Source organism: Anabrus simplex, chromosome 1, assembly GCF_040414725.1.
Source record: "Anabrus simplex isolate iqAnaSimp1 chromosome 1, ASM4041472v1, whole genome shotgun sequence".
NCBI classification, from domain to species: domain Eukaryota; kingdom Metazoa; phylum Arthropoda; class Insecta; order Orthoptera; family Tettigoniidae; genus Anabrus; species Anabrus simplex.
In genome coordinates this window covers 640622028-640640776 of record NC_090265.1, presented here as the reverse complement: position 1 = coordinate 640640776, position 18749 = coordinate 640622028, and the positions used below count along the sequence as shown (strand labels likewise).

At 38.7% G+C, this 18749-nt stretch overlaps 1 protein-coding gene across 1 annotated transcript in view; it reads right to left on the bottom strand.

The window, feature by feature from the left end:
* The window catches only part of LOC136871597 (cohesin subunit SA-1), a 283758-nt gene that overhangs the window by 174239 nt on the left and 90770 nt on the right, over positions 1–18749 (bottom strand). The window contains exon 9 of the mRNA XM_067145050.2: positions 5413–5574. Coding sequence (XP_067001151.2) covers positions 5413–5574 — 162 coding nt within the window. The remainder of the gene's footprint in view (positions 1–5412; positions 5575–18749) is intronic.

Below are 18749 nucleotides of genomic sequence, written 5' to 3'. Positions count from 1 at the left end.
CAAGAAGGAATGAAGACTTGGCATTTGAGGGATTATGCTCGCCTGTTTTAATTATTCGTGACAAGGCTTTATGATAATTATTGTTATAAATCTCCAACTCCTGATTAGTTTTATTCAGTTCGTTTTCAAGACGTGAAAGTTTAGCCCGCGCTCTCTACAGTTTTCATCGCAATTTATTTGTTTCTATTTTGAGTAGCTTCTCATCTGAAATGTCGCACTGGACATCAACAGAATGATGAAAGTCATGATTTGCGGGACACTCATGCAGGGAAACACCTGAAGTATTACTTTCGTCACAGCTTGGTTCAGTTGATTCATATTTTCGTTTCTTACCTTTGGCAATGTTTTATGATAGGTCTACGTTCTGCTTTGATCTGTTGGACTTTGTAAGATGGATAAGAAGAGAAAACAGAGGGAACAGCAGCATCCTGTATTTTCTTAACTTTCAATCCAGGTCGATAGACTCACGAAAATGAAGGCTACATACCACATAAGATCTAGAATTTAAATTGGGCCTGAAGTCTGCTCTTGATATAGCTTTAAGCCATTGTTCTCTGAGGTCAGTTCGGTTGAGAAATTTGTGAAATGATACTCCTTTCACTTTACTACTCCGGCTTGTGCAGCAAGGCACGCAGCAATACACCATTGCTATTGATAGATAGAAACCTGCAATAGGACATTAATATGCCAAGTTAATGTAGGCTATGGCAAAATCGTAAGCAAATATGTTACGATAGCCTTCAGTGAAGTAAGAAATTAAATTAAAAGAGTAAGAGAGACTCGAACAGTGCGCAAGATTTAAGCATGCCTTGTAATTACTTCTTTTAATAAATTACTACCATTACATACCTTCTTATGATGAAATAAATAGTCTGTACTTCCACTAATATCACAACTCAGCACAATCTCAGTAAACTACATAAAGAAACGACACTCAACACATTGTTTACTCACTCTTTCTTGTTCCTAACGTGCCTTCAGCGCGGGTCTCGTCCACGCTTCTAGCGCCACAGCGGCCAAAGTAGTCCCTACGTGATGTTTGCAAAGAAGCACACAAGCCAAGTGAAGTGAAGATGGTATTTCATAAGTTCATGGCTAACAGTATCAAAAGCCTTTTTAAATCAATAAACAACCCAGCAGTCTTGTAACCTTTATCAATACAATTTTGAAGCTCATTTATAATGTCCATTAAGGCAGGATTCACCCCAGCCTTTTCTCTGTAGCCATATTGAAGTCTGGAAAAATAACAGCATTTTTCGAGGTAACTAATAAGCCTAACTTTTGACAACAGGTGGTAGTGAGATGGGTCGGTAGTTTCCTGGGTCAAATCTATCATTCTGTTTGGGAACAGGAACCACTCTAGAGATCTTTAATGAATTAGGGACAATGCCTTTCACCAAAGAGCAGTTGATAAATTCAGATATTGGACAGAGATACTCGATTACAGATTTTGAGAAGTTTACTGGAAATACCATCACTAGCAACTTGGGCGAGCATGTTTGAGAGAACTGATAATTGCAGACACCTTTTCTGGAGAACATGGTTCTAAGAAAAGGGAATTAGGAAGATTGTTGATTGTAGCAGTACGTTCAGAATGTGGAACAATATTTGAAGATAGTGTGGGGAGTGAATTAATGAAGATTGCTCAACTGAATGCTGAAATTAGCAAGAGGATTCAAGCTGGAAGCTGTTTCTATCATAGTGTAAGAAACACGTTATGGGACAAAGATGTCCCAATGGAAGCAAAGGACTCTATGTACAAGATGTATTACATACCCATAACAACTTACGAAGCAGAAGCTTGGACAATGACAAAGAAGGATGAGAGTTTAATACAGGCAGCCGAAATGTTCTTGAGGAGTATGATACAGAAGTGCAGAAGAGACAAAATAAGAAATGAGAAAATCCAGGAAGAAATTGGAGTGGAAAAAATGAATGATAGGATAGAGAAGAGCCGATTAAGATGGTCTGGCCACATAAAGCGATTGAGTGATGAATGAATGCCAAAAAAGGTGATGGAAATGCAAATGCAAGGAAGAAGAGGCTGCGGATGACCACGACTGAGATGGAAGGACACAATCCAACCCAATATTAGAGAAAGAAACGTGGACTGGGACACAGTGTTGGAGGAGGAGTGGTGGAAAGTAGAGAAGAACCATATTTGCCCCTAACTGGCTACAGCTGGATAAAGGGAAATGATGATGATGATGATGATGATGATGACGATGATGGTGGTGGTGGTGGTGATGATGATGATGATGATGATGATGATGATGATGATGATGATGATGAGTATTAGCTGAAACCTGGCTCCACCCAGGGGTGTATGATAATGAAATAATTAGTAAAAAATATGATATATTTTGACAAGATCGGAAGATAGAAGAGGGGGTGGTGTTTTACTAGCAGTTTTTAAGGAAATTTCAGCAGTCAGCATTGCATTGGAATAGACTATCTCTCAACAATTTGTATTGAAATCAGGTTAATCCAAACAAAATATTACATATTTGTAACCTATTTTTCACCTAATTCCAATTCTAGCTCTACAATAATTCTCGATGAAATATTCAATGAAACTAAGTATTTACAATGAGGTAACACAATAATATGAAGTACTAGGAGAATTTAATCTTCCTTTAATTTCAGGAAAGAATTATGATGATGATGATGATTATTATTATTATTATTAGTATGACTTGTGAGGTGTGGCTATGAAGTTGTTTACATCTACTATTATTATTATTATTATTATTATTATTTATGTAGTTATATCCGGACCTTATTTGGTATAAATCATGATCGTATTATTTGTGAGGTTATGTAATGGAACATCTGCTGTTTGTATATTAATATGAGTTTATTTAATTTAAGAACACATAATTAATAGTATGTAATTTATTATTACCTGTATATATGATGTACAAATCCAATGCAATATTGTACAACACACGGTAATATTACAGAAAAACGTATCTTTAGTGCTAGGGAATTGCAGAAAATTCCGTCCATTGTAAATAGGTTATTGGAGACTCTCTAAGTTACGAGAAAACATGTGCCATATTCTTCTAGAAGCCTGGCTAGGCAATGTATATAAAAAGGCAGTCTTGGGAGTTGAGTTGTTTAACAAGAGTTTTGTGAGTGCAAGTCTTTAATCGAGTATGTGAATTTGTTGTATTGGTAGTTGGTTAACATGCAAGTGTCACAGTCTCATCATCATCATCATCATCATCATCATCATCATCATCATCATCATCATCATAGTTGTAACAGTTGAGTGTTCAAAATGGTAGTTTACTGATGTGTGTGTAATGTATAAATAATTTGTAAATAAAACAATGTACACAACTGACAGCATTTTGTGTGTGCGTCTTTGTGGATACACCATAGTCTCTTGCAAGGAGGACCTAAGTATAGAGCCCTTTCACATTTCTTATAGTTATATGGAATGACATAAATAAATAACATTCAGAATTCTCACAATGTAATATTGGATTTAATTTTGACCAATTTAAATGATAGTGTGAAATTGGAAAGACAATCAGAATCTCTTGTACCAGAAGATCCTTATCATCCTTTCTCTGGTTGAATTGCACATGAAACAAATGGCAAAATTAAATAAACCTTCAGAAGTTCATAGTTATAATTTTCGTAAGGCTAACTTTCATGAACTTTACTATCTGTTATGTGGTGAAGATTGGAATGAATTAGAAAGTTTCAAGAATCAAATGAGGCATTGGTTTGTTTTTATATGATACCTATTCAGTAATGGAGAGATCTGTGCATAAACGAAAATGTTTCAAGAAAACAACGTACCCATGTTGGTTTACAAAGGAAATTATTTCCTTAATAAAACTAAGGCTGTATTGTAGAAAATGCTCAAAATTTTCTGAATATATTTGAAAGAAATACAAGGATTATAGAAAGGAAACTAAAGCTTTAATTATAGTAAGACATATAAATCCTATGTTTAAAATCCAAATCAAGTATTTGCACTAAGTTTTCTAGAACTTTATTCAATTCAATGACGTTCAACAGAGCTATTTTGAATAATAGTAAAGAGACTGCAAATTGCTTTACTTCATATTTTAAAGGTGCATTTTCAACAGATACCTCCTTACTCTATTACAGAATCGGATAAGTACCGGAGGTCCATCTTCTCCGCGCATTTGAACTGAGTGCCTTTTAGAAGGCCATCTGTGTTATCAACCTGAAGCTGTGTATTAGAAGAAGTTGGACTTTTAATCTTCAGATGTCTCTACTGTCTCTCTGGCGGGAGGACGAACAATTCATTTTTTTTAAAGTGAATTTAATAGTGTCTACTTTTGTAAACCTTATGCATTGGCAAATTGTTTTTTTATGTCCTGAAGCTTCCTTTATTTGATCAATAAATAGAAATAAATATAATATACGCAGTGGCAATTGTTTAATATTGAGCTACATTTTTCATTAAAATGTACAGAGCCTCCTACTCCTTACGAACCCATTGAGGGAGAAATGTATTGTGTTTTAGGTGCCTCTCGCAAATCAATGACAAACGTCTCCTCCTCAAGAATGAGAGAGTAATTTCTCTAAAATGTCTGAAGATTCCTGGAACTGACAATGTCACTTCATGTTACCTTGAAACATGTATACAAGAATTTCTGAAAAAGAGTGTTTGCTAAAAGTTGAATGAGCTAAATTACACATAAAAATGAAAGACACTTCCAAAGAACTCAATTTTAAGACTAAATAAGAATCTACCTGTAATCTTAAGGTATACATAACGCCAATAAATGCTCAGGTAAGAAAGCTAACAGGAGAAAAATATGTATGAACAGGAAGTCCACGACTAATTATTCCCTCACTGAACACCTGTTCTAATGATGAGCTGCACTGATAGCTAACACAACTATCGTTCAACAACAAGTGCAAGAATGCAACACTACCAACGTACGCTCAACAGGATCTCCACTTGTAAACTAACATTCACTCTATTCACTTACCACCAACCATGTTTACCACACTGCCTGACTGTGCATTCTATCCCTGCTACTAATGAACACAGCAAGCATTACCCCAGTCGACCTGTAACTACTCCCTGCCTTTCCCTGTATAATGCCAATAAAACATCCCTACAACATTTTTGCAGTGTACTGTTTCCTCCAGGATTCACTGTTCGCTTCCGTAGTGTAACAATTAGCACTATTAGCTGCTGTCCTTGGGGGTTTAGGTTTGATTCCCGGTACTGCCAGAAATTTAAGAATGGCAGGAGGGCTGGTATGTGGTTAAAATAGTACATGCAGCTTACCTCCATGGGGAGTGTGCCTGAAAAGAGCTGCACCACCTCAGGATGAGGACACAAGTTTACTTTTTTCCCCCCAGGATTCACTGATCAGAACATAACTCCAACATTAGTGAAGCAGATTATCTTACCTCTTCAGGAATCAAAGTATTTCCCTCTGTCACTTGTTGAATAACAGGAAAGAAATCACCCCACACATGCCACCCACTCAAATCGAAGTGATCATAGAATGTGGCAACTTTCCTAGCACAGCAAATCATGGTGTAAACTTGATCTTCACTCGGTAACTCATCCTGGAAATAGAAATTACACACTTATAAACCGTACTTGCATATTTATAAATCTTAATTAGACAAAATTCTGTAATAAGTTATATACATTGTGCTCAATATTGTGGGATCATTACTACTCAAAGTTGGCAAATTTCTGAAAATAGAAAAATCCTTAAATCATCAGGTTGCATTCTTACTGAAAATTAAATGAATTAGAATGTAATTTTTAATCTGTGTTGACAATGTTAAATTTCAATGGAAGTTAAATTAATTAGATAGTCAAGTTCTTTGCACATGAATTTATTATGTTGTCAGTTGTGTATTACTTTGTTAAGGGTTTCTTCAGTGGTTGTAGATTTCATTGATCAGTGCAGAGCATTTTTTACTGTCATATACTGCTTTTACACACACAAGATAGTGACCTAAGCTCACTATCAACAGAATATATTAAAATGCAAGCAGCTTATCAATCAATCAATCAATCAATCAATCAATCAATCAATCAATCAATCAATCAATCAATCAATCAATCAATCAATACTGAACTGCATTTAGGCCAGTCACCCAGGTGGACGATAGTTGCAAAGAAATTGGAAATTTATTGAACATCTCCCTTGGTAAGTTATTCCAATCCCTAACTCCCCTTCCTATAAACAAATATTTGCCCCAATTTGTCCTCTTGAATTCCAGCTTTATCTTCATATTGTGATCTTTCCTACTTTTAAAGACACCACTCAAACTTATTCATCAACTAATGTCATTTCACGTCATCTCTCCACTGTCAGCTCGGAACATGCCATTTATTTTACAAGTAATGAAAATCAATGCGAATCTGTATTGAAAGTAATCTATATGATAAATGTTAAGAAATTTATTTCTCTTCCACCTATTCAATACAACTGAATAAGTTCAAGTTAGAGTTAAATCCTCATTAAAACTTATTGGAAGATAAATTTCTTACATTTATCATAACATACCACTTAGTCGATCAGCTCCCGTGGGGGGTTTTCTTACCTGTTCTCTTATCGGGTGCATCCCAGGTGGCAGATAGGGGGGCCCTCCTGACTTGTCTGGAGGGTCTGAGGGAAATAAAATACCCACTCGCGGACCAAAAGCAGGTATTGCCAGAAAAATGTCTTGAGGCAATGTGATTGTTACTAGCCCAAGACAAGGCTTGGAAGTGGAGGCCTCGCCCACACATGCTAGAGAGGCATGCATGGTTCTTCCACAAGGGTGATCCGGTGGTTCAGGTGAAGTGGGGCTGGTGATTGAGGTGAAGGATCACTGCGTGGTGCTGGAACCAATACATCACTTTGCTCTACGCAGCCTGAACGAGCCACGGGTTGGGAAAGGGGCGATCTCAACCTATGGAGAAAGTCATGGCTGTGAACTCAGTCATGAAAATGCCAAGTGGAGACCACGTGAGTAGGCCTACTGAAGGGGAAACAAACGTGGCTAGGTTCGAGCCAGGGGCGGACCGCTGGATGGATGACTGAGGGACATGGTCTCTGCTACGGAGAGCCTGAGTTGCAGGTGGACAATGTTTGGCTGTACGTCTCACCACGGATGGCGAGAACGACACTCAGGACCCTAGAAGGGTCAAAAACCTTATGATTGATTAAATATGGATGCTTATAAAGAACCAATTTCAAAAACTTTGATATAAAGGGAAGCCATGGAAGCTCCAGTAGAGCAGATCCGGGAGCAAGCCTAAGATGAAAAAAATGGAGACAGAAGTCCCAATTGGACATGCTGTCGTCGACTCAAAACAAGAAATGGCAAGAGAAGCTCCAGCAGAATAGACTGCTACCACAAGCAAACCAGGAACATCCGTAGAGACAGAACTGAAGATTTCTGCATCGAAAATTAACAGATTTCATATCGACAGACCACCTCGCAACAGTGCATATTACAAGGAAAGGAAGAGAGCAAGGAAGGAAGCCAAAATAGCGGTTGGAACTTGGATGGAGAAGAAGCCAAGGAACAGGGATCGGCAAGAGGCTATCCCTCCGACAACCCCCAAAAGGCCAAGCTCAGGGGATAGTACGCCACCAAGTTCGGCTACAAAACCGCCCACCAAGAAACAGAAAAATAGACGGTCATGTCCTTTTCGGAAAGACTAACTTCAATCAAGGTAGCAATAATACCTAAAACCTTTCTAGATGGGAAACTGAAGGAGGAAGATGTGAAGGAACTTTCATCTGCTCTGATAGCGCAAATGAAACCCACTGTAAGACAGATGCCTTCCAGGCTTCCTTGAGTCTCCAAGGCTGTAAAGTGGAGCAATGGTACTGATCTGTGCAAATCCAGAAACTAAAAGCTGGCTGGAACAGACAGTGGCCAATTGCAACCCTTGGAAAGGGGAGAATTTGGAGGTGGCAGAAGCCAAGAAGGTGCTGAATACTACAAAGGTCATCACCAACTTTCCTCCTCCATTTGACAAGATGAAGGTTGATGATGTGCTTGTCAGGATACATCAGCATGACACCAAACTTCCAATGAAAGAGTGGACAGTACTGAATGCAACAACTACTGATGACACAGGAAGGACAATTGTTTTGGCCCTTAATGAAAGAGATTTTGAGGAGCTCAAGAAGAGAGGCCTTAAGGCCAAGCTCAGACTTGGGCAGATCAAATTTCAAGTAATTAAGGGAAAAACAAAACCTAGCATTGGCAAGGATGGTACTGAAAGTTCTACAAGCCAACCTACAATATAAAAATCAGCTGTGGCCAATTTTGTCAGGAAGTTCAAGTCTGAGGCTATCGATGTGGCTCTTATACAAGAGCCATGAGTAGTTAAGGGCAGAGTAGCAGGACTGGCGGAATCTGGAGGTAAGCTAATGTATGATACTACATCGAATATGCCTAGAACATGTTTACTTGTGAGCAGAGAACTAAAATGCCTTCTGTTGCAGGAACATTGTTCAAAGAACTTAGTGGCAGCCAAGATAAAACTTGGAAATTGGGAAGGTCCCAGAGAAATAACCATAGGCACTGCATACCTCCCATATGACTCAACTAATCTGCCCCCCACAAAAGAAGAAGTTGAGAAACTAATTTGCACCGCAAAGAGGAAAGGCAAACACCTAGTCCTTGGAGCAGATGCAAATTCACACCAAACGGCATGGGGGAGCACGAACTGCAATGCAAGAGGTGAGTATTTACTAGAATTTATTATTGGAACTGATTTGATGATACTAAACCTAGGAAATAAGCCTACATTTATAAATAAAAATCGTAGGGAGGTAAAAAAAAAAATGAAATGGCATATGGCTTTTAGTGGCAGGAGTGTCTGAGGACAAGTTCGGCTTGCCACATGCAGGTCTTTTGAGTTGAAGCCCGTAGGCGACCTGCACGTCATGATGAGGATGAAATGATGATGAAGACGACACATACACCCAGCCCCTGTGCCAGTGGAATTAACCAATTAAGGTTAAAATTCCCAACCCTGCCAGGAATCAAACCCAGGGCCCCTGTGACCAAAGGCCAGCACGCTAACCATTTAGCCAAGGAGCCAGACGTAGTGAGGTAATAAACATTACACTAAGCACTACGCATATTGCAAACTTTATTAAAGACTGGAATGTGCTGGAGGAACCATCATTGGCAGACCACTGGCACATCCAATTTGCAATAGATGCGAGACTATGTGGAGCAGATGCAAATTCACACCAAACGGCATGGGGGAGCACGAACTGCAATGCAAGAGGTGAGTATTTACTAGAATTTATTATTGGAACTGATTTGATGATACTAAACCTAGGAAATAAGCCTACATTTATAAATAAAAATCGTAGGGAGGTAAAAAAAAAATGAAATGGCATATGGCTTTTAGTGGCAGGAGTGTCTGAGGACAAGTTCGGCTTGCCACATGCAGGTCTTTTGAGTTGAAGCCCGTAGGCGACCTGCACGTCATGATGAGGATGAAATGATGATGAAGACGACACATACACCCAGCCCCTGTGCCAGTGGAATTAACCAATTAAGGTTAAAATTCCCAACCCTGCCAGGAATCAAACCCAGGGCCCCTGTGACCAAAGGCCAGCACGCTAACCATTTAGCCAAGGAGCCAGACGTAGTGAGGTAATAAACATTACACTAAGCACTACGCATATTGCAAACTTTATTAAAGACTGGAATGTGCTGGAGGAACCATCATTGGCAGACCACTGGCACATCCAATTTGCAATAGATGCGAGACTATGTGGGAATGAGATGTACAGAGACCCAAAAAGAACTGGGATAGATACAGAGAAGTTCTAGCGAAGGCTGTACAAAAAATTCCAACTAACGTGAGAGGACAGAAAGAATTGCATGAGGCAGTGGAACTATTAGAAGAGGCCATTATAGACTAATTCCATGACAACTGTCCTCTCAAAGAAAAGGAAAACACCAAAAAAATAAGGTGGTGGAACAAAAAACTAGCCAAAATGAAAAAAAGGTGTTTGGATGTTGTATAGAATATCATCTAGAAATGGTATACGGGACATACAGTGTATCATAGAAAACTCACCGAGTATAACCCAGACATACAAAAAGAAAAACAAAAATCTTGGAGACTGTTCTGTGAGAAAGTGGAATCACACACTGTAACAGCAAGGCTCCAGAAGGTTCTTAAAGCAACCCATATAAATCAGGTGGGGACACTGGAGAAACCAGATGGGTCGTTTACTCAAGCAGGGAAGGACACGCTGGAGATGCTAATGGCATGTCACTTTCCTAAGGCTGAGGAGATGACAGAAGAAAACACGGTTGGAACAGAGATCGGAGCTTGAAGAGCAGACTGGAACTGTGCCAACAGAATAATAAAACACAACCATGTAAAATGGGCAATCGACATGTTTCACCCTATAAAGGCTCCAGGGCCAGATGAGATACTTCCAATACTCCTACAGGAAGGATGGGAGATACTCGTCAATGCCCTGACAGACCTCTTTAGAGCTAGTCTAGCTTTAGGGTATGTGCCAAAATCATGATCTGAAGCTGAAGCAGTATTCATACCTAAACCTGGAAGGGCAAACTATGCCCAAACCAAAGCATACAGACCATCATGCTCCTTCATGCTGAAAGCAATGGAGAAAATTCTGGATAAATATATAAGAAGAATGGTGCAACTGAACTCAACGTTACATGAAAATCAGTTACTATATAGACCTGGCAGATCCACTAAAGTAGCACTCCACCAGTTGGTTTGTAAACTAGAGGAAAGCCTAGAATATAAAGAAATTGCACTGGGGCCATTTCTAGATATAGAAGGAGCCTTCAGCAATACAACCTATGACTCTATAATCAAAGCATTGGAAAAAAAGCAAGGTGAGTAAAACCGTTGTCAAATGGATTAAATCCATGTTAGACGGAAGGAAGATAAAAGCAACCCTGTTTGAAGAAGCGCTGACGGTTAGGACTACCCGAGGCTGTGCTCAGGGAGGACTTCTTTTGCCTCTGCTGTGGAACCTCGTGGTGAACAAAATCATAGCTATGCTCAATGAACAGGGTTTCTATACACAAGAATACATGGATGACTTAGTGATTGTGATATGAGGTAAGGTAATGAATGTTATCCAGGACCTCATGCAAAGATCACTCAACCTTGTGAAGAACTGGTGTCGGGAAGAACAATTATCAGTCAACCCGAACGAGATAACTCTGTTCCCCTTCACAAGAAGGAGAAAATTGGAGGGAAAGAGATCATTGAAGCTATTTCGACAAGATATATATATGGAAGTACAGGTACTGCACCTAGGTGTAGAGTTAGATAAAAATCTAACCTGGAATCCACACACAGAAAGGAAAATAATCTGGGCCAGGAACTTGCTGTATGCATGTAAAAGAGCCGTCGAGAAGACAGGGGGCCTAAGACCATCAAGTAATGTGGATATATACACAATGATCATTAGACCGTTGATGGCCTATGCTGCAATCACCTGGTGACAGAAAGTAAGTCAAGGAAAAGTCAGCAGCAGATTGGATAGCCTACAGAGAATGGCATGCATAGCCATAATTGGGGCTATGAGAACTACGCCAACAGAAGCCTTGAATACTTTACTAGACCTCCCATCACTATGCAATTTCATAAAAGGAGAGGCTAGAATTAATTCATATAGATTGGCACAATCAGAGTGCTGGAATGCACAAAGACCCAATCTAGGACACTGTAAAATGAACAGAGTATTAACAGAGGAAGTTCTACACATGCCTTCTGTTCATATGATACCAAAGTACAACTTTGAAAAACCATCTGAGACCCAGATAATAAAAAAAAGAAGACTTGGATATCAACATATGGAATATTGAAAAAGAAGATATAGTGTGGTGGACTGATGGCTCAAAGACTGTGAAGGGCACAGGAGGAGGGATCAACAGGGGAAGACCTGTGAGATCAATCCCGATGAACCTGGGCAAACACACTACAGTCTTTCAAGCTTAAGTGATAGTTATCACAACATGTCTTGGAGAAAATCTGAAAATGAACTATAGGAATAAGAACATTTTTACGGACATCCAAGCGGCCATTAAGGCACTAGAAGCAGTCCGAATAATATCCAGAATTGTCCGGTATTATCAGATATAAGGCTTTTCAGGCGTTTGCTCTATTAACCAGTGTTTCGTCTTAGGTCTGACACTAGACCTCATCAGAGTGGGATGTGTCAGACCCTACCCACTGACACCACTAGGGTGTATGCAGGTGACATGCTCTATTGGTGAAAAATATCTAATACCCTCCATGGGAATTTAGAATTTTCCATTCGGAATTGCTGGGCGGGCAATAATTCCATTGTGGAGATTTATCTCCCGTATGCAGTTATCAGACTGTGCCTCTTATAAGGGCTTCTGATAAGTTCACCTGCATACATCTCAGCATCAGTGGGTAGGGTCTGACACATCCCACTCTGATGAGTCTAGTGTCAGACCTAAGACGAAACGCTGGTTAATAGAGCAAACGCCTGAAAAGCCTTAGATCTGGTATGTTTTTGACATGCTCTATTGGTGAAAAATATCTAATTCCCTCCATGGTAATTTAGAATTTTCCATTGGCTGGTATTTCTACTCACTTCTCCTGAAGCTCTCAAAGTACAACACTGTCAAAATAATATGGGTACCAGGGCATGCAGGTATAGAAGGATGTGAAAAGGCAGATAAACTGGCCACGAAAGGGGCAGAAACATATTTTGTAAGCCCAGAACCTGTATGTGGGATTTCCTATGGACAAGCCCGACACTACATAAGAAAATGGGTACAAAAGAAAGAAATGGAAAACTGGAAAAACATTCCAGGTTGCAGGCTTGCAAAGGAACTGATAAAAGGACCAAACAAGAGGCATGCTGAAGAACTGTTGAAACTCAGCAGAGAAAATATAAGATGGGTAGTAGGACTGTTGACTGGACACTGTCATCTGAAAAAACACCTACATAGAATTGGAGTAATAAGAGACAACAAATGTAGAAATACAATGAAGCAGAGGAATCAGCTGAACACATACTTTTCGAATGTGAGGCGCTGGGTAGAATCAGACTCTCCACTCTAGGACTACCAGGTGAAGAGAGAGAAAAAATCCAAGAAGACCCAATAAGAACAACCTGCAGCTTTGTGAAGGGAGCAGGTATATCTAGGTGGGAATGAAGGAAAAACATGGCAGCAAGAGATCTTACAAGTCAACGCTAATTAGGAACTAATATTTAGAGGCCCCATGAAGAAGAAGAAGAAGAAGAAGAAGAAGAAGAAGAAGAAGAAGAAGAAGAAGGAGAATAAGAAGAAGAAGAAGAAGAAGAAGTCGATCAGCTCATCTCCTTTCTCCCAAGTCTTCCCATTCCAAACTTCGCAACATTTTTGTAACGCTACACTTTTTACTACAAACTATCCACTTCATGTCCGTATCGATGACAATCTAACAATCAAAGCAATATTTATCCACCTAATCCATATTTTTCTTTGCCTTTGGCAATTTTATAAAATCATTAATAGTACATGTTTTGACAGCTTTGCAGTCATAATCAGCTATATTTACTGTACATAAGCTTAGGTGTAAATAAGGTAAAAATGTGCACAGTATAAGTTCTTGTGGTAGCATTGATAATTTCTCATGGGAAACTTAAAATTTTTGGCTATTGGGGGAGGATGGTGGTGGCGAGGGGGGATTGGAGAGGGAGGGGGAAGTGCTTTAAAAATGATTAATAACGTATCCTTAACTAAAATACTGTTAAATTCTCTTCTTCCAATAAGAAGATAAAAACGTCTTTAAGCGTCTATTTTAGCTTCTGTTTGGAAGCATATTTGAAAAACACTGAATAACTTTTCACTAACTAACTACTTAAGATGTTATTGAAGTATAATTAAAACATATTCTTAACTAAAATATTAATAAAAACATATGGGAGGATGTACTGGATCAGAAGATGTATGAAGACAGGAGATGGTGATGGCTTGTACACCACACCCGGGAAACTGGAGTTGGGAAATGATGATGATGATGATGATGATGTCAGCTTCCAGTCAAGGACTTAAAATCTTCTTTTTAAGTCCCAATCATATTTGTGCTTGAAGGCTTGTGGAAAAATCTGATTAACTTGCTTTTCTTATTGCCAAAGGTAGATACTTAGAATGCCCTTGCATCTCAATGTTGGGATGTGTTTAGAAGTTATTATGTCCATAGACCATATAACTGGGCAGCTTGCAACACGATTTCCAACTGGCAGAAAATAGGTGAAAATAATTTTCTTTTTTTTAATGTTGCATTTAGACTTATCTCTTAGGAAGAAAGGAGGGTAGTGTTTTGAAATATCCTAACTTACCCCTGTCTGGATTCATGTCTTTACTTCTCGCTATCTTGGGTGAAGGTCTGTGTCCTTTGTCCTTGATCTGATATAGCAGTGATGTGTTGTAGCCTGTTTGCTAGCAGAGTTCGGCAGGGAGAGGGGAGACAAGGTGTGTCGTCATCTGTTGTTTCTCGAGAGGAGGGGTGTGCTGTGACTTAAAGATTTCATACTTGTTCATTATATTTGCTAAGCTCATTTGCTTTCTTTCTAATAATTCCATATATCTAAGTATATGTTCATATAGAGGGTTTCTTTGTTCATTTGTATTGTTTAAATTCTGATCATTATTCATTAACTTCATGTTAACATCGTTAACATCATGTAAAATGATGATTTGTTAAGTTATCAAGAAGGAAGTGAATGTTTTCTAAATTATTCATAAATCTTCCCTTGTTTATCTTGTTAATAATTTCAAGGTCCTGTTTAATGTTGGTGAATTTATGTCCTATTACCTTCATGTGAGCCCCATTGAGGAGAACCTTGTATATTTCTCTCTATTGTCATGCTCCTGATATCTTATTGAAAAATTCCACCCGGACTGTCCAATATACAAAACACTGCATTGGGAGCAAGTAAACTTACAGATTCCCAATTCCTGATATTCCTCTTCTTTGGATTCGTTGACTATGTTGTGGTTGAAAAACCTATGTTTAGTGTTATTGTTCATTGAAAAAGCTACCTTAATATTGTGCTTCTTAAATAAATTTGTGAGTATATAAATATTAGGATTATTGTATGTAAACTTACTTTCTTGCTTTCTCTGATTGTTCTACCAAATTTATCTGTTGTTTGTGTATGCACTTAGTGATTATTTTATTAATGACCTTGAGACTAAAACTGTTAAACAAGGCCTGTTTGCGGATGTATGCAAGCTCCTTTTTTCTCTCATTTTCGGTTAGTGGAACTTCAAAGGCTCTGTAATAAAACTGTATTACGAGGATTTCTTCTGTATATCGGGATGCAAAGAATTGTTTTTCATCGTGTTTGGTGTGAAGGTGGGTTTCCTATACACTCCAAAATAGAAATGGTTTTCTTTCTGAGTTGTTTTGATATCTAGAAAGCTAAAGCTCCTCCTCCTCTTCCTCTTCCTCCTCCTTTCACTGTAAACCTTATTCTGTTCCTGTACTACTGTTCCTCCTTTGTCTGCTTTTGTTACAATTCCATTACCTTGTCTGATTTTACGTTGGAGTTCTTTATTTACCTTAGTATTATCATGGGTCGTCTTTAATTCATTAATTAGGGAACAGATTTTTTCTTTGCTTCGTACCTCAAATCGTTTTGGACTTCAGCTGGGAGAGTCTATATAGCTGCTTCAGTTTCTGCAGAAGTTAGGATTAAATCTTTACTTTTGTTAGTGCTATGCCAATGAAAATTTGGGCCTTTTCCTAATACTTGCAATTTCTGTTCTGAGAAGACTGTTTCTGACAAACTTTTAACTGGGGGATGGATGTCTTTCTTGGTTAAGGGTTAATTTAAACTGTGGCTTCCTTTCTTTTTTGGATCGTTAACTTTAAGGTTCTCTAACTTGTTATTAAGAGTTACTTGTTTCTTTCCATTAAATTGCTTACCTTATCCCTACTGTGTTTTAGAAAGGAGCCCGATTCTAATGGTAATAAGGCTGTTGAAGCTGAGAGGTGTGCTAAATATAATTCGTAATTAAGGAAAAATGTTTCTTTTTGTACATGAATTTAATTTCTCTCTTTATCCAAATTTGACTAACCATTTTTTGTGTTGGGGATTGAAATTCTGGACATGCATTATTCTTTTGAGTCCCTTTTAAAAATCTTGGTACAAGGTCATTTTTGAGGCATTCTATGAGAAACACTATAGCTTTGCTTACTATCGCCAATTTCACCTTTAGTTTTAGATAGGTGTTTGCATTATTTCCTTCCTGGTTAGCATTCGTATTACAAACTATCCACTTCATGCCCATATCACTATGACAATCTAACAATCAAAGCAATATTTACCCAACCAATCCAAAAAAAAAATTTGCCTTTGGCAATTTTATAAAATCATTAATAGTACATGTTCTGACATCTGACAGCTTTGCAGTCATCATCAGCTATATTTACATAAGTTTAGGTGTAAATAAGGTAAAAATATGCACGATATATGTTTACATATTAGCCTTGATAATTTCTCATGGGAAACAAACATTTTTGTCTATTGGGGAGGGTTGTGGTGGTGAGGGGGGTTGGAGTGGGGGGGTTGGAGTGGGGGGGTTGGAGTGGGGGGTTGGAGGGGTGGGGAAGAATGCTTTAAAAGTGATTAATAACTAATCCTTAACTACAATATTGTTAAATTCTCTTCTACCAATAAGATGATAAAAACAACTTGAAGTGTCTTTTTTAGCTTCTGTTCGGAAGCTTATTTGAAAAACACTGATTAACTTTTCACCAACTAACTACTTAAGATATTACTGAAGTATAATTAAACATATTCTTAACTAAAATATTAATAAAAACATTTGCCAGCTTCCATGCATCTTGGTAGGTGTGCTAGGTACCAACTGATGAGCCCAACCTAGCACACAGGGGCGAAACACTGGCAACCAGGAATGAGTTAGCTGGAAAATTTATAATGTCCAATAACGGACCATTTATATTGGTACCTTAGAATCATCCTGAAGACATGTTGTATGTCCAGACACTGATGAACGAAGTCCTGGATATACCTCCGATGAACAGAGGCATCCATGTTCACCATGAACCCACGGAGTAGATCTAGCCGCATATCCGGTCACGGAATTAGCGACGGAGGTACCTCAAGACAATCATCGACAGCCACATCCAACTCATGACACAAGCTACCAATTCAAATCCTAACTGGTCATGTGGCATTAGGCCAATTTTCATATCTCTGCTGGTATTGGGTGTGTGTTTGAGTCATCAGTACATAGACTGGTTTGATGCAGCCCTCCATGCCACCCTATCCTGTGCTAACCTTTTCATTTCTACGTAACTATTGCATCCTACATCTGCTCTAATCTGCTTGTCATATTCATATCTTGGTCTACCCCTACCGTTCTTACCCCCTACACTTCCTTCGAAAACCAACTGAACAAGTCCTGGGTGTCTTAAGATGTGTCCTATCATTCTATCTCTTCTTCTCGTCAAATTTAGCCAAATCGATCTCCTCTCACCAATTCGATTCAGTATCTCTTCATTCGTGATTCGATCTATCCATCTCACCTTCAGCATTCTTCTGTAACACCACATTTCAAAAGCTTCTATTCTCTTTCTTTCTGAGCCAGTTATCGTCCATGTTTCACTTCCATACAATGCCACGCTCCACACGAAAGTCTTCAAAAACATCTTTCTAATTCCGATATCAATGTTTGAAGTGAGCAAATTACTTTTCTTAAGAAAGCTCTTCCTTGCTTGTGCTAGTCTGCATTTTATGTCCTCCTTACTTCTGCCATCGTTAGTTATTTTACTACCCAAGTAACAATATTCATCTACTTCCTTTAAGACTTCATTTCCTAATCTAATATTTCCTGCATCACCTGCCTTCGTTCGACTGCACTCCATTACTTTTGTTTTGGACTTATTTATTTTCATCTTGTACTCCTTACCCAAGACTTCATCCATACCATTCAGCAACTTCGAGATCTTCTGCAGTCTCAGATAAAATAACAATATCATCGGCAAATCTCAAGGTTTTGATTTCCTCTCCTTGGACTGTGATTCCCTTTCCAAATTGCTCTTTGATTTCCTTTACTGCCTGTTCTATGTAAACACTGAAAAGGAGAGGGGACAAACTGCAGCCTTGCCTCACTCCTTTCTGGATTGCTACTTCTTTTTCAAAGCCCTCGATTCTTATCACTGCAGACTGATTTTTATACAGATTGTAGATAATTCTTCGTTCTCGGTATCTGATCCCTATCATCTTCAGAATCATAAATAGCTTGGTCCAATCAACATTATCGAATGCCTTTTCTAGATCTACAAATGCCATGTACGTGGGCTTGTCCTTCTTGATTCGATCCTCTAAGATCAGACGTAAAGTCAGGATAGCTTCACGTGTTCCTACATTTCTTCTGAAGCCAAATTGATCTTCTCCCAACTCAGCTTCAACTTGTTTTTCCATTCTTCTGTAAATAATACGTGTTAAAATTTTGCAGGCATGAGATACTAAACTAATGGTGCGGTAGTTTTCACACCTGTCAGCACCGGCTTTCTTGGGAATAGGTATAACAACATTCTGCTGAAAATCGGATGGGACTTCTCCTGTCTCATACATCTTGCAGACTAAATGAAATAACCTTGCCATGCTGGTTTCTCCTAAGGCAGTCAGTAATTCAGAGGGAATGTCATCAATTCCAGGTGCCTTGTTCCTATTGAGGTCACTCACAGCTCTGTCAAACTCTGACCTCAAAAT